The sequence below is a fragment of the Lissotriton vulgaris genome, chromosome 7, assembly GCF_964263255.1.
Source record: "Lissotriton vulgaris chromosome 7, aLisVul1.2, whole genome shotgun sequence".
In the NCBI taxonomy this organism is placed as follows: Eukaryota; Metazoa; Chordata; class Amphibia; order Caudata; family Salamandridae; genus Lissotriton; species Lissotriton vulgaris.
The window spans coordinates 288,614,502-288,631,125 of NC_141695.1; the positions used below are offsets into that span (position 1 = coordinate 288,614,502).

The 16,624-nt window shown below is 47.7% G+C and overlaps 1 protein-coding gene across 1 annotated transcript in view; it reads left to right on the forward strand.

The window, feature by feature from the left end:
- Positions 1–16,624, forward strand: part of FBL (fibrillarin rRNA 2'-O-methyltransferase) — an 86,350-nt gene that overhangs the window by 65,997 nt on the left and 3,729 nt on the right. Inside the window, exon 8 of the mRNA XM_086930084.1 lies at positions 14,677–14,822. Within this exon, the coding sequence (XP_086786210.1) occupies positions 14,677–14,822 (146 nt within the window). The remainder of the gene's footprint in view (positions 1–14,676; positions 14,823–16,624) is intronic.

Here is a 16,624-nt window from a genome sequence, read left to right on the forward strand (position 1 = left end):
AGACACTTTCATACTGTTTCTATGATATCTTCTTATTTATTTCATCATTTTCAATTATTTTCAGTTTTTTTCATATTTCCTCAAATGTCATCATTTATACCTCAGGCGTTATCAGAAAAACATATCCAATGCATTTCGGGCATTTGAATAATATGCCCTTCATCAGGGATTGACACTACAAAAAAGAATGTGAACGAATATTAGGATCAAATTACTACATTACATATGTCAACATGCTGGTAGTTATACTGTTGTGCATTTCGCTAACTCTTATGCATTGTTATATTGAAAATAAAACTCATGCTCTCTGAAAACCAACGTGGATAAAAATAACGTGGATAAAAGTAAATGGGTGTCCACTTACAAGCCTGGTGTGCGTAATCGCGTTGATCTGAAAGGTGGAGGGAAAAAAGATCGTGAGCAGTGGGTTCTGTGTCGGGTCGGTTCATAACGCGGTAGCGTTAAAAAAAGTTCGAGCAGGTACTAACCTTGAGTTTAAAGTGTCTCGCGTCTCGTCCGGAGTTTAGCAGTGTTGACTCGCCGGTGAAACTGAATAGTTTCCGGTGTTCTTAAAGTGAACTATTAGGTTTCCCGCGCTCATATGTTTGGTCATGTGATTTAATGGATAAGGAAAAAAGACTACCCGGTGGGTGGTCATGTTATTCGTAAAAATGATTACGTGCGGGAAAAAGTTACAAATGATAAAATAAAGTAATCTAAGGTTCTAAGGGGATGCGAACCTTCAAATGTAAAGTAAATGTCCCGGGGTGAAATGTTGTGAGTTAAAAAACGATCTGCTGCAGGATCGAACCGCTGACAACAAAAAGGAGTGTTGTGTGACTAGACTAAGCTATTTCAACTGGGTACATTTTGAGCTAGCAAAAAACTCAACCATATAGTATTTGGAGCATGCACAGTTACAACATGGTCAATTATCAGAGCAAAATCATTATAAATAACAAGAGAATTCAATTCTTTCATTTAGTCCTGTTGGTTTCTGAGTGCATAATTTATAAATCCAATGATTTTCTCGTCTCAATAGTAGTTTGTTATTGTTGACTCCTTCATATTTAGGAACGGTCTCTAGAACAATGAACTTCAACTGGGAAACGTTATGTTGTAGTTCTGTGAAGTGTGCTGCTAATGCTGATTTTGTGTTCTTGAGTCTTATGTTAGATTTATGTTCGTTGAGACGTACTTTGATTCGTCTCTCTGTTTTTCCCACATATGTTTTGCCGCACGGGCATTTGATCCCGTAAATTAAGTTGCTGGAGTCACAGGTTGCATTGACTCTTAACTTTATCGGGTAACCTTTAGTTGGATGGTTGAAAGTGTGGCCTCTCATGATAGAATTACAGTTACCACAATTAAGACAAGGTTTTGTTCCGAGATATGTGATTGGGTCACTGGTTTTGTTCTGCAAAATTTCGCCTAGGTTTTTAGATCTGGTATAAGCGAATATCGGAGGTTGGTTAAATGATTGTTTGAAATCTGGTTCAAGGTTGAGAATCATCCAATGTTTTAGTATGATTTGTTTGAACTTTCTGCTGTTGGTGCCAAATTTAGAAACCACTACTGTTCGGGTTTGTTCAGTTTTTATGGTTGGTGTTAACAGTTTAGATCTATCGGATTTTTCCATTTTCATTTTAGTTTCTTCGATGAGACTCTTGGGGTAACCTCTTTGCAAAAATTTCTCAGACATCTCTGTGAGTCTTGATTCCAGGGTAGTTTGCTCCGAAACGATCCTTTTGACCCGTGCCATTTGCGAGTATGGTAAATTTCTGATCAAGTTGGGTTCGTGAAAGCTGGAATGTAAAAGAAGATTATTTCGGTCTGTGGGTTTGACAAAAAGGTCAGTGGTAAATCCATTTTGTGTTCTCGTGACTCTCACATCCAAAAAATTGACTGCTTTGTTTGAAATTTCCCAAGTTAATTGGATCCTCTGATCCATCGAGTTGAATTTATTCAATTGTTGTTTCAATTTTTGTTCAGACTCGGACCATACAATGAAGTAATCGTCGATGTATCTCGATATCATTATTAGATGGTTAGTCCAGTTGGTGTCCTTGAGGATGTGTTGGGTTTCATACCAGTGCATGAACGCGTTGGCGTATACCGGTGCGGCCGAATTGCCCATTGCCATTCCGGTTAGTTGTTGATACCATTTGTCATTAGCTTTGAAGTAGCTGTGATTTAGGATAAATTGCATAAGTTCCATCAAAAATAATTGGAAGTCATGATCAATGTTAGTACTTAGGATCGCTGATTCCATTGCCTCGATACCCATGTTGTGGGGTATGTTAGTATATAAACTGCTGACATCAGCAGTACACAGTAGTATTTCCTCGTTGGGGTTTAGTTGAATTTGTTGTAATTTCAACAAGAATTGCGTTGTGTCCTTGATGTATGTTGTTGTAGATTGTACAAAAGGTTGAAGGTATTTATCTATGAGTTGTCCTGTAGGTTGATGTATACTGCCTCTGGTGGAGACAATTGGTCTCATCGGGGAGTCTCCACATCGGAACCACTACTCTCATTCAATGAGGCCTCACTGGCGTCCTTTTGGGAACCTGGCCCAAATCCAACATATCCAAATCCAACATATGGGCTCTGGTAAATAGGACGATTGCATGGCCACACTGCCCCACCCCAGGGGACCAAATGTCCTTACCCAGCACCTTACTCCTTAGAGGTTGGTGGTCCAAGTCTCGACAACCCAAGGCTGGTTGATGACGACTGGCTTTTCATAGCTATGGAAGAGGCTTTCAAACATGCCAATTCCCTTCCAGCCACAGAGCTGCGGGTGCTCCCCAACCTATGCATGGATCAGAACGTGGTACTCACGGAGCTCGTTTGCCAGGTGGTCCGCGTTCTGGTCATTCCCACCCCAGAATCTCTCCCTTTACCACCATGGGCATCCATCCAGTTGGCGGTAGGCTTCAACATCACCTTCCCCACCCGCAGCCCATAGCACCAGACAGGTGTGTTTTGTAATTCATCCTGAAGAACTACTCTCTGCATGCCACCATGTTACGACCAGATGACGGAGGCTAATCTATCACTTCTCCGTGGGGAAGCAATGCATCTCTTGGCCAACCGCACTATAGACAAGGTTCCGGGGCCAGAAGTAGGCTGTGGTTGCTATTCCCACTACTTTCTAGTTCCTCAAGAATAACAAAGGCATTCGTCCTATTCTAGATCTCCGGGCCCTCAACTTCTTCCTTACGAAGGAGAAATAAAAAATGCTAACTTTGGCTCAGGTTTTGTCTGTCCTTTTACCCAGGAGAGTTGATGGTGCTGTTTGACTTGTAGGATGCTTATTTTCACATTCCTGTCCTGCCTGCCCAGACGCTGTTTGCGGTAGGAGGCAAGAATTTTCAGGTCACAGTGCTCCCAATTAACCTTGCAGAGCCCCTCGGGTGTTGACCAAGGTGATGGCGGAGGTTGCAGTTCATCTGTTTTGATCGTTTTATATGACGCAAACAGGACCATTGCGTGTATCGAAGCGCTTCTCAGGTATTCGGAGATCAGTGCAATAATAATAGTATCCTATTCGAGGAAAAATACAGGATAAAGTAGTGTCCAGAAAGAAAGTGTAAGCTTTGCAATGTTCAGATCGTAGAGGAGATAAACCAATAACAGAATTATCTTAGTCTAGAAAACTGCAGAATCATACAGTGTCGAGAAACGTGTGGGTAATGTCACGGCTGAGAAGTTGAAAACACCAGGTTGTTGGTATGCCGTAGTCCTGAGGAAAATTAAAGAACCAGACTGGGTATCTTGGGATCAAGAAAGAAATTTGTTCAGAAGGAGTGCTTTGACTACTTTCTTGAAGGACACAGTTGAGGAATTTATTCTGATTTCAGGTGGCAAGGAGTGCCAAATTCATGGAGCAATCCCAGAGAAAGATCAGTTGTAGGTTTTCTCTTTGCCGAATCTGTGAGGTTTCAGAAGTAATGAGTTGGAGCTTCAGGGTGATCTGGATCCGCCATAGTTCTAGTTTCTGAGCAAAATATCTAGGGGTATTGAAGTGGAGGGCTTTGTGTGTCATGCAGGCAACTTTTAGCTGTATTATTGCTTCTTAAGGGAGCCAGTTGAGGGACTTAAAATCGGGGGGTGATATGGTTGGGTTTTTTTTTTTGAGCCAGTGATGAGCCTAGCAGCAGATTTGAGCGAAGGTCTCTGAGGAGCCAGTATAGATTTGGGCACCCAAAGAGGATTACGCTTTCATAGACCTGCCTGGGAATCCAGTATCTGGCACAAAGTTAGGGGGTTAGACTCTTCCTCTCCACATCCCTTTTTACTCCTCTCAAGACTCCCACTACTGCTATGACCTTCAAAAATAAACTAGCGAAAAAACAAAACAAAAAAAGTCTAAATCTTCACTCTTCTGTCCCTCCTCTATCCTTTTCAATCAAAATAACAGACTAACATGTCCACTTCTCAAATTTCATGTTTCTCAATACTAATTCACCACTAATCCTTTGAGTTCCAGAGTAGTGTTTCAACACCTCATTTGTGGTAGCAAGCACTATATAATGCAAAACATGTTTCCTCTTCTGTCCCTCCGATATCCTCCTCAATCCAAATAACTAACATATTCACCACTCAAATTACTTTTATATTTCACTATACTAATTCAACACCCCATTAGGGGTAACAAGCTATATAAATCCAAACCTTTTTTTTTCCCTCCGCTATTCCTCTCAATCCAAATATCTACCACTCAAATTACTTTCGTATTTTACTATACTAATTCACCACTAATCCTTTTCGCCGTAAAAGCGCTTTGTCGCCTCGTCAGGGGTAGTAAGCGCTATATAAATGCAATTACAAGTGGGGAAGGGGGTGACCTCTCCCAGGACACCCCCCGCGCTGCACGGCTCGCCAGCTGCAGCGTGTCTCGCCTCTAGCCCGGTGCCCTCGCTGCTGCTCGCTCTTTGTCCCCTGCCGCCCTTCCTGATTTCTGCTGTTCTCTGTTGTGTCTGCCCTCATTTGTGAATCCTGTCGTACTCTCCCTCTGTTTAGATTATTTAGGCTGTGCCTTTCTGCATTTCCCCTGGTGTGCCCCCACCGCTCCCTCGAGGCCCCCCCCCCTTCTCCGCTGCAACCCCATAGGCCGCCCTGCTCCCTCCTCCCAGCTGCCCCTCCCACTTCGCCTCCCACTTCGCCTCATATGGAGCCCCTCGCGTACGCGCAGCGTTCACGCGCAGTGGGCGCAACGATTGTGCGCCGAAGGCATGCCAAAGGCAAGCATGTCTTGGACCGCGCCCAGCGCCAGAATCCCTGGCCCCCGTCATCGCCAACCCACACGACGGACCTACGACGCCGCCACCCTCGACGCATTCAAACCCAACCGGAACCCAGCTTGCTACCGAGCCACCCCGAAACGCACCCACGCACCCTTCACCTGCCAAGCCTGCAAATTCACCTGCCTCCGGACCTGCACCGAACCCGCCAAGCACCAGCAACAACCACCCCAAGCGCATCCTGCTCAACACCCGCTCCGTCCAGACACGCCGTCGAACTGTGAAACCTGCTCGACACAACATCACCAGACGTCGCCTTTCTCACGGAAACCTGGATGAACGCCTCCTCAGCGCCTGCCATCGCCATCCTGGACAGATCACCCGGAGGGACTGCGTCAACCAGACTGGAGAATTCATCGACATCGTACACCAGAACACCATCCGCATCACGACCAACTCAGACGACACCTTCACCGTCGCCGAATACCTCCACTTCCAGATACACACCGACCCAAAGACCACACTCGGAGGCACCCTCATCTACAGACCCCCGGGACCACGCACACAATTCAGCGAAGATATTGCAGACTTCAGCCCGCACACCCTCCCCTCCGCTGACTACATCCTCCTAGGGTACCTTAACTTCCACCTGGAGAACAACAAGGACAGCAACACCACCACCCTGCTGGACAACCTCGCCAACCTCTGACTCAAGCAACTGGTGAACACCCCCACCCACTACGCCGGCCACACAGTTGACCCAGTCTTCTCCAGCAAGCACATCTCCTTCAGCCACTCCACCGGACTTCATTGGACCGACCACAGCTGCGTCCACTTAAGCTTCGGAAGAACCACAACCGACCACCACCCGCAACAGGTTCCTCGCAGGAGCTGGAACAAGATCACCGCCGACCAACTCACCACCTCCCTCAGCCAGAACCCTCCCGCCAGCACAACGGACCCCAACGAAGCAGCCCGCAACCTCACACAGTGGCTCACCAACTGCGCAGACTACCTCTCACCACTGAAGACCCCTCCCAGCAGACCCGGCAGCAAGAAAGCCTCCTGGTTCACCGACTAACTTAAGAACTCCAAGAAGAACTGCTGCACCCTCGAGAAAGCCTGGCGCACCGACCAGGCCACAGACAACATGACAGCCCTCAAGCACGCCACCCGCAAACACCACCAGCTGATTCGCACCACCGAGAAGACAGCATTCAAAGAACGACTGGACAACGCCCACAACAGCAAGGAACTCTTCAGCATCGTCCAAGAGCTCTCGAGCCCAAGCGCCGGAAACGACATCACTCCCACCGCAAGATCGCAGATATTCACAACAGCTTCGGCACTACTGAACCAATGCCCCCCACCACCACCCTCTGCGCCTGGACCCCGGTCAGCACCGAAGACACCACCCGCACGATGAACACCATGCACTCCGGATCCCCAACCGACCCCTGCCCCACCAGGTCTTCAACAAGGCCGACTCCATCATCGCACCCCAACTCCGGGACATAATTAACACCTCGTTCAACACTGCCACCTTCCCGGAGAGCTGGAAGCACGCCGAGCTCGGCGCCCTCCTGATGAAGCCAACAGCGGACCCCATTGACCTCAAGAATTTCCGCCCCATCTCGCTCCTCCCTTTTCCTGCCAAAGTCATCGAAAAGACAGTCAACAGACAGCTTGCCGCCTTCCTCGAGACGAACGGATCCCTCGACCACTCGCAGTCTGGTTTTCGAGCCAACCACAACACCGAGACCGCCCTCATCGCAGCCACTGACGACATCAGATACGTGCTCGACAACGGGGAAATAGCGGCCCTCATTCTCCTGGACCTCTCCGCAGCGTTCAACACTGCCACCGCACCCTAGTGCAGCGCCTCAGCAACATCTGAATCCGTGAAAAGGCACTGGAGTGTATCATCTCGTTCCTCGCTGGAAGAACCCAGAGAGTCCGCCTCCCCCCGTTCAGATCCGATGCCACCTAAGTCATCTGCGGCGTACCACATGGGTCATCACTCAGCCCCACCCTCTTCAACGTCTACATGAGCCCCCTCTCAGCCATCGCACACCAACACAACCTCAACATCATCTCCTACGCCGACGACACCCAGCTGATCCTCTCCCTCACCAACGACTCCGCCAGAACCAGCCTACACGAAGGGATGGAAGACTTCGCCGAGTGGATGAAGAACAGCCGCCGGAAACTTAACTCAGACAAGATGGAAGTCCTCATCCTGGGATCATCGCCCTCCGCCTGGGACAACTCCTAGTGGCCCCCTGCCCTGGGCACCACTCCCAAGCCAACGGACCACGCACGCAATCTGGGCTTCATCCTGGACTCCTCCCTCTCGATGACCAGACAAGTCAACGCCGTCTCCTCATCGTGCTTCAACACCCTGCGCATGCTCCGAAAGATCTTCCGATGGATCCCCACCGAAACCAGGAAGGCGGTCACCCAGACACTCACCAGCCGACTGGACTATGGAAACACCCTCTACGTCGGGACCACAGCCAAACTTCAGAAAAGACTCCAACGCATCCAGAACGCCTCCGCACGACTCGTCCTGGGCATCCCCCGATAACAGCCACATCTCCGGCCACCTGAGAAACCTGCACTGGCAAGAGGATCACGTTTAGACTGCTCACCCACGCACACAAGGCTCTCCACGACCTGGGCCCCAAGTACCTCAACAACCGCCTGACCTTCTACACGCCCACCCGCCAGCTACGATCGACCAGCCAAGCCCCCGCCTCCGTTCCACGCATCCGCAGAACCACCGCCGGAGGAAGATCCTTCTCCTACCTGGCTGCCAAGACCTGGAACTCCCTCCCCATCCACCTTCGACTAACCCAGGACCATCTCTCCTTCAGAAAGCTACTCAAGACCTGGCTTTTCGAGCAGTAACATACCCCTCTCCCCCAGCGCCTTGAGACCCTCCCGGGTGAGTAGCGCGCTATACAAATGCCAAGATAGATGGATAGATAGGGAGGTGTTCCCACCTTTGCCAACCTGAAAAACCTGCCCTGCCTTCCAAACCCAATACTTTCTCTCCCGTAGGCACCAGATTTTGTTCACCAACAGACTCTGGCCCCAGCCAAACCCCAGAGTCTGAACCAGACGTCTACGTCTCGAGTTCGAGTGGCCCAACACCATGAACCCGCATTTATGGCTCCAATTCGAGTGGCCCAACACTACAAGGAGGTCCCCCCGGCGATCCTGACCTGAGATATGGTGAACTCTGCATTGCTCCAAGAATGCCTGCAGTCTCTTTCTGGAGGACCCCCATGACCTGAGCTGGTACAAAAACGAGATGCCTAAAGACGCCCCTGCACCCATTGTCCAGCATTCACAGGCAGCCCAACTTACCTCTCCAAGCAGTGGTCACCGGCAGAAGATCTTTGTCCTGAGCCTGCAGTCTTTCTTGCAACCTGAGAATCCCCATTGAAAGCAACCAGGCACCCAACGCGAAAACAGCAGCCCGCACCCAGCCGCCGCTGCTGCAGGTGTACTCCGGGTGCTAACTCTAATCCCCCTTTGCCCTGAGCATAACAAATTATTTTTATTACAAACAAATTGGTCTGAGTTCAGTCTTTGAGTGTATAACATTTGCTGCCTGCGTGTACAACAAATGCTTAACACTACCCTCTGATAAAACCGTACTGCTCGCCCACACGATCACAAATGGAGAGTAAGGTGCTATCTACTTTTACCTCTGCCTACCTTTTGGGATTGCACTGGACTCTGTGCACACTATACCTCATTTTGGTATAGTATATTCAGAGCCAGCTTCCTATACAGGCTGCTGGTGGTGCAGTCTCAGTGCTCTTTGGTGGCCCCCTTCAGTGCTGATCTTGACCCCCAAGGCTTTTGTTCCTGAACCGCAGGTACTTAGCTGTAACCAGTACCTCTTTGAAGTGGCCCCATTCTCCATATGTCTGCATTGGACCCAGTGACCTCTGCATCCGGTTGCACCAGTGTCGCTGGTAGTACAATACCTACCTTGGTCAGACCATGGCCCAGTGTTGACCCAAACCCCTGGAGACTGAATTTGAGAACCGCTTACTTAACTGTAATGAAATTAAATCCAGTATTTGTAAAGCGCACAATTACCCGAAGGTGTCAAGGCGCTGAGTGCCGTAGGGAAGATTAAGTGAGCTATTTCCCAGAGTCACGTGGTGCTGGATTAACCTGCCGCCGGCACCAGGGATCGAACTGTGAACCCCATGGTCCGCTGTCAGGCGCCCTGGCCGCTGCACCACATCTCACCCCTCCCCTGTAAGTTACTCACCTGTCTTTATCCCATAGGATTGCATTGGTCTCTCACTGTATTGTGCTAAGTGTGATCTGCATACAAAACCTCCTTTATTGGAAAGCATTTCATGCACATGCAAGGTATTGTTTGATTCCATACAAAACCTATTGCCAGTAATTGAAAGTATTGCATAAAAGTCTACCTACCTGTAACTGAGTTCAACTTGGTTCCTAGAAATAAAAATAATTAAGTCCTATTTTTCTACACACATTGGCCTGGAGTCTGTTGAGTGTGTTTCTGCCTTGTAGGAGTATGTACACCAAATGCACTCACACTCTGATGAGCCTAACTGCTCAGCCCAGCTGCCTCTAAATTGACAGTAAGGTATTCTCTACTTTAACCTCTGTTATACATTTGGGAACTCGCTGGACTCCGCACACTAAACCTCTTTTTGGTATAGTATATGCAGAGCTAACTTCCTACAATGGGAGAAATCTGACCGGACTTTAACCAGTCTGGGATAGTGCATGAAAGGAGGGAGGCATTAACAATCTAGGGCCAAAATGGAGTATGCGGGTATGATTACCTTTAAGAAGTTGCGAGGTAGAGGGTGATTGAAGTGATTTGAGCATTGTTAGAATATTACTCCCATCTCAGGCTGCCAATGGAGGATATGAAACTAATTGACATACCTTTTGGGCAGCCCCATCGAAAAACATATTGCCGGTGTTAGCACAAACTAAATTCTGGCTACTACATCAAGCATACTGGACACCAGCGCGTCTAGCATCGATGGGCCCGAGAGATAACGACAGATGCTGGAACTATGACACAGAAAAGGGGGACCTCGCACACCTCATCTATCACTGCAGTAAGGTCAGCAAATTCTGGGAGAAAGTGTTCAGCTTCGTCAACAAAACCATAGTACTGCACTCTGGATCAAACATTCGTCACAACTACCACAGTTCACATCTCAACTGACGTAGCAACCCAACAGGACAGAAACCTCCTGGATTTCCTCCCGACGACAGCAGTCAAAACAGTACGAGCCAAATGGAGAGATGCCACCAAAGCCACATTCAAAGGATGGCTGAATTGGGTGACATTTCTCAGAGGGGCGGACGACGCTGCACTCAGGCACACACCATGGAAGAACCCCAACAGAGGGATGTGGTCAAAACTAGACATATTCCTAAACCCATACAAACTGCCATTAAGAACAAAAAATCCTGACTTTAACCACCCAAACACAATTCCACGACGGCCGAGGACCTGACACCAAACAACCGCCCAACAATTCTATGTTCTGTGTAATGTTTTGTGTATCAACCAAACACGCGACCAACCGCAATACCCTAAAGGTTCAATGTTATATGTGCGTAAGACTGGGGGGCAGACACGAGAAGACTGTAAAACCAAACTCCCGTACAGAATCGAACACAACCACCACCAAAAGCCGCAATGCCCTATGTTAATGCCCGATAAACTTATTTGTTGTATGTCCCACTGTACTCTAACATGTAAATACCAATAAAAATAGATTTAAAAAAAAAAAAGAAACTAAGTGACATGGAAAGTGGTGAAGCCGGTTGGGGGTGGGGGGTGAGGATGCCACCACTTTGGGGACTTCTTAACCAGTGATCTAAGGCTGCAGGCAAAAGTGTAGTGCAAACACACTGCACACAAAGGCAGTTACACACAAACACTTTGGCCCCATACAAACACATCAGATATTGGGCAGAAGCAGTCGAATGGTCCCAGGAGCAGAGAAAGAAACTCAGTGCACACCTTTCATGCTCTCTCACCCTCCCCTACCGCTTGCTCTTTTATTCTTTGTCTACTTCCTCTGCCCCTATCCCCTTAATCTCTCCCTTTGCCTGCTACGCCGCCTAGCCCCCTGTCCCTTGTGCCCTTTAACTAAGCACTCCTTCTCCTTGTTGGGGAAAGATCAAATTACTTATACTCGAGTCTCAGTGATCCCTCAGTCCACAGCGCCATGGGAGCCACTCACAGTTAAGGTATGGTATGGTGCCCCTTGCCGAAGCACTCCCTCCCTCTTTTTGCGGAAGGATCCAGTAGGTAGGCTTTGGAGTCTCGGAGAGCCCTCTGAGCGAGTCCACGCCTCTCGCAACGGAGTTGGGGGAATGATACCACTTTCCCTGGGATCACAGGTTGCTGGACTTTGGACGCAGCTATTACCAGTCTACCGGTTTGTGCCCCCGTCACCCTACCTCTCTTCATTCATGCTGTCTCTCACCCTCCCCCTCCTCTTTCCTTCCTTCATTCACTGTCTACTTTCCCCTGAATCTCTCCCCTTGCCTGCTTTTTCCCTTACACATATTGTCCTTATTGCTTGTCTCGACCTAACATGTAACTATGTAGCTATGCTCTAATAACTGTGTAACCTTTGTAACGATGTAACCTGCAACTATGGTCTGATACTCATGTAAGGCTCTCTGATACCTCCGGGTCTAGCCAGCGCTATATATAAAACCTTTCAAATAAAAAAATAAACTAAAGATTCGGACAAGATGTGGTTGATTGAGAATCCTTTTGAAGGTGAAAGGAAAAGGAACCTAATTATGAGGAGCTTGAGCCTAGACTAGTTCGGCGGAGATTTAGTTAATTGGTGCTCAAGAGGACATTCATATTTTGCCTGTTTTTTAGCATTGTGGGCAGGATTGCTGTCACTCCCCATGCCTCTGATGTTGAAGTCCCTTGCAAGTAGAAATTTGTGTGAGGCGATGTCCAGAAGGAGGGCCTCTAAACAATTGTGTAGCTCATCTTTTGCAGACTGTTTTAGGGCTTTGGGAGCATTATGATAAGTTTATCAGGAGTGGGGGAGTTTTTTCATGGCATTGTTATCCCTGAGATTATGGCAGCTTGGAAAGCTGGTGAATTTTTATTGTTGGACATGACTTCAATCCAGCTGGTCTGCTTAACTAAGATTGAAAGACTGAACTATGGCTGACTGAATAAGTTTGTACGTTTTTGTGGTGTGAAAAGCTCATAGTAGCCTTGTAGAACTATTGGGGTAAGTGCCCACGTCTCCTGTAGACAGAGAATATTGCGTCTATGCAGGTATGCCAGCGCTGATTTACTTGTCAAAATTGACTCGTGGTTCCATGATGTGATTGTAAACTTGGGTTCCATCGTGGACGTCTTGGGTTGTAAGTGGCCTGGGAGGTAGTGGCTAGTAATAGTTCTCTTGACTGCCACAATCTAAGTTCCACTGTTCGCTCCACCCTTCATGATTGTTACTTGTCAAGTATCTTAGATTTCTTTGGTTGTGGGCGTTTTTTTCTAGGGAATTTGAAGCTTTTTATGCACTTGGAAGCCAGTCATGGGTTCCACCATGGGACACTCCTGTGTGGCCTTGGGAGTTCCTACGGCATTAGCATGTGGGGAATTTGGCGGGTGGAGCTTTAGAAACTGCCCCATTCCTCAAATCCTTGATTCACTCAAAATGTCTGAGGCCCTCACTCAGCCAAGTTGTTATACAAGAGCCCATGGTTTCTATTTCTTGGATTCAAGCGAACTCTAATGACCAATGTTTAGCCCCTTTCGCCCTTACCACTGCGTCAGTCTTTCCCTGCACTGATGACATTCGATATTTATAGTGGGAAGCACCTCTCACTACAATCAGGAGACATGGGGCAGGCAGCAAGAGACTGGCAAAAGGATCATGCTCCAGATGGGTTCTGCATCAATATCTGCTACGCAGTGGCCAAGAAGCAACCTCTTGAAGGCTTGCAAGCTGATTCTACCAGAGCTAAAGCTGTCACCATTGCGTTAGCACTTTAAGTTCCAGTCATGGACATATGCTAGACCGCAACATGGGCCTCCTGGTACACGTTTACTAAACATTTCCGTCCATACAGTCTGGTTTGTAGAGAAGCGCACTTTGCCCACTTCTCCCTGCAGGACTTCCTTGTATGGATTTTGTCCACAGTCCCACCTCTGGGCGGGTATTGCTCAGGTATCTATGCAAAAGTAAGGAATCTGTGGCTAAGTCTCTATCAGATGAACATGTTACTTACCTTCGGTAATGCATTATTTAGTAGAAACTAAATTTATCTGCACATTCCTTACCGATCCACACATCCTGACCACTCTGCCAACGGATTTCTAGGGACAGGACTGACTCTTTTCAGGGACCTAGTTTTGCACACCAGTGGTCAGTGATGTTCATGGTTTCTGGCATGAAAAGTTACTGACAGCGTGCCTAGGTGGCAGCCATACAGGTACTGCGACGTCGCTTCCATCTCACTGTGCACGCGGAGCTGATCAACTCCTCCCACTGGTGTGCATGGGTACTGCTCACAAAATCTTCTGTATCCAGTCTTGACACCTAAGCAAATTTAAAGGTAAGGAATCAGCGGCTAGATCTAGTCTATACCAGATATGGCGTTGTCTAAGGTAAGTAACTTGTTTTATTTTTCCATTTTAGAGTAGAATTATATTCTTATTCCAACAATAAGTGCTGTTGCATTTAATTTGATACCCCTCTGCAATTGGTAAGCCTGTGTAAAGAGTTCCAGCCCCCCTCATACAGATTATCATATATTTAGTACTCCTGTGTTTTTTGACGATGTCCTTTGTGAATAAGTGTTACAGGTAAGTAACCTACTCATACACTCTGATTACATATCTTATCATTGTCTTTGATGTAAATTGCACACCTACTAACTACTACTATTAATGCTACTGCTGCAGTAATTAGAGGATGCAGTTACACTAGCTTGCTCCTGTGGAATGGGCAATTACTCAATTTCCCCATGACTTCAGTAGGTTCACAGAACACAAACCAGAATTGTATGCAGTTTACTCCAATGATTTGTCAGGCCTAACCTTTGGCAAATCGTAGAGGTAACTCCAGTGCCTGGTGCATGTGCTTGACTTTATTTCTGCCATTAACCTGAAATAAAGTCTGGTCTTAGAATTAACACCACCACTTAACTGAAAGTGTTCTTAATTTGAGTGTACAGAAATCCATATTATGTACCGTTAACAACAAAAATGGATAAAAATAAATTTTGAGCGGTCTGTCAAAGCTTTGTTGCTGGTTAGTTTTTAAGGCTGACAGATGTCGCTTTAAGGATTTAGAGCAGTGTTTTGAAAAGTTGCTAAAGATGGTTAAAGTATTGATCAGTGACTGTTTCCTTTCAGGCAAATTGTATAGATTCCACAGCAGCTCCTGAAGCTGTTTTTGCTTCTGAAGTAAAGAAAATGCAGCAGGAAAATATGAAACCACAGGAGCAGCTGACATTGGAACCATATGAGAGAGATCACGCAGTTGTTGTAGGAATCTATAGGTATGTGCGAGTATACTTGGATAGTTCACCTTTCACAATGAAAGCTTAACCACAGTCTGCAGGATTTATTAGTAAAAAGGTTAAAAGGGTGTGAAATAAAGGCTTTGCCTATTTCATTGAAAATTAGATATGCTTTCGCTCTACTGAATGCTTCTATTCCGGTCTAGAAACACTAATATCAGTTTGACCATGAAATACAAGACACTTATTTATTTTTTTTGCTCTAGGTAGAGATTTGACTGCTCCCATGAGGTTTTGCAGTTTAAACCGATTTAAAATGCACATGTTACACAATGTACTAATTGGGTCTGGACATATTCTCTGTTTGTGCCGTAGATATTACATGACATTGAGCTTAAGTCTGCAGTTTTGCAAGATTTTTAGGTCTTGCTGAAGCTAGCCCGTTGGGGATACTTTGGCGAGATTAAAGTAAGGGCTTTCAAAGGTGCATTCAAAGTGCGGATCGGGTACAGTGCATGTGACACAACCACACGCATTGTGCCCAGCTGCCATTTGCCACCAGACACTTTGTGCGCGCGCGCTGCCACACGCATTCAGCTCACGAGGCTGCACACCCGCTCACCCCCATATGCTCGCTCGCCCTTCCTTTGAACTCCTGAGTTCTCACAGGCTCCTCTCCGCCCCCTTCCTTTAATGGCCCGGCCATTTGCCACCAGACACTTTGTGCGCGCGCTCTGCCACACGCATTCAGCTCACCAGGCTGCACACCCCCTCACCCCCATATGCTCGCTCGCCCTTCCTTTGAACTCCCGAGTTCTCACAGGCTCCTCTACGCCCCCTTCCTTTAATGGCCCTTCCCCAGCACAGAGCGCGCATTGCTTGTTTTTTAATGCGTCCCCTGCCAAGTGTCAGGATTCCCACTCCTGCTTAGTTTTGATGCTCCCTTTGCCTCCTCCACCCAAGACCACAAGACGTTTTAAGTCTAATATGCGCACAGCCCCGAAAAGACCCTGAAATATTGAAACTGGTGCATATCAAGCAACTAACAGGTACTTAAGTAGCCAGCTGACGCACTTTTTAAATCAATATTCAATGCTCTTTTTCAAACGATGAGTTGTCTAAGCAAAACAATATTGTAATCCTTCAATAAAAATATCAATTTTTTCTTTTATCAATCTAATGGTAGCAGATCTCTCTCTACACCCCTCTCTCTACACCCCTCTCTCTACACCCCTCTCTCTACACCCCTCTCTCTACACCCCTCTCTCTACACACCTCTCTCTACACCCCTCTCTACACCCCTCTCTCTACACCCCCCTCTCTCTACACCCCCCTCTCTCTACACCCCCCTCTCTCTACACCCCCCTCTCTCTACACCCCCCTCTCTCTACACCCCCCTCTCTCTACACCCCCCTCTCTCTACACCCCCCTCTCTACACCCCCCTCTCTCTACACCCCCCTCTCTCTACACCCCCCTCTCTCTACACCCCCCTCTCTCTACACCCCCCTCTCTCTACACCCCCCTCTCTCTACACCCCCCTCTCTCTACACCCCCCTCTCTCTACACCCCCCTCTCTCTACACCCCTCTCTTTCTACACCCCTCTCTCTCTACACCCCTCTCTCTCTACACCCCTCTCTCTCTACACCCCTCTCTCTCTACACCCCTCTCTCTCTACACCCCTCTCTCTCTACACCCCTCTCTCTCTACACCCCTCTCTCTCTACACCCCTCTCTCTCTACACCCCTCTCTCTCTACACCCCTCTCTCTCTCTACACCCCTCTCTCTCTCTACACCCCTCTCTCTCTCTACACCCCTCTCTCTCTCTACACCCCTCTCTCT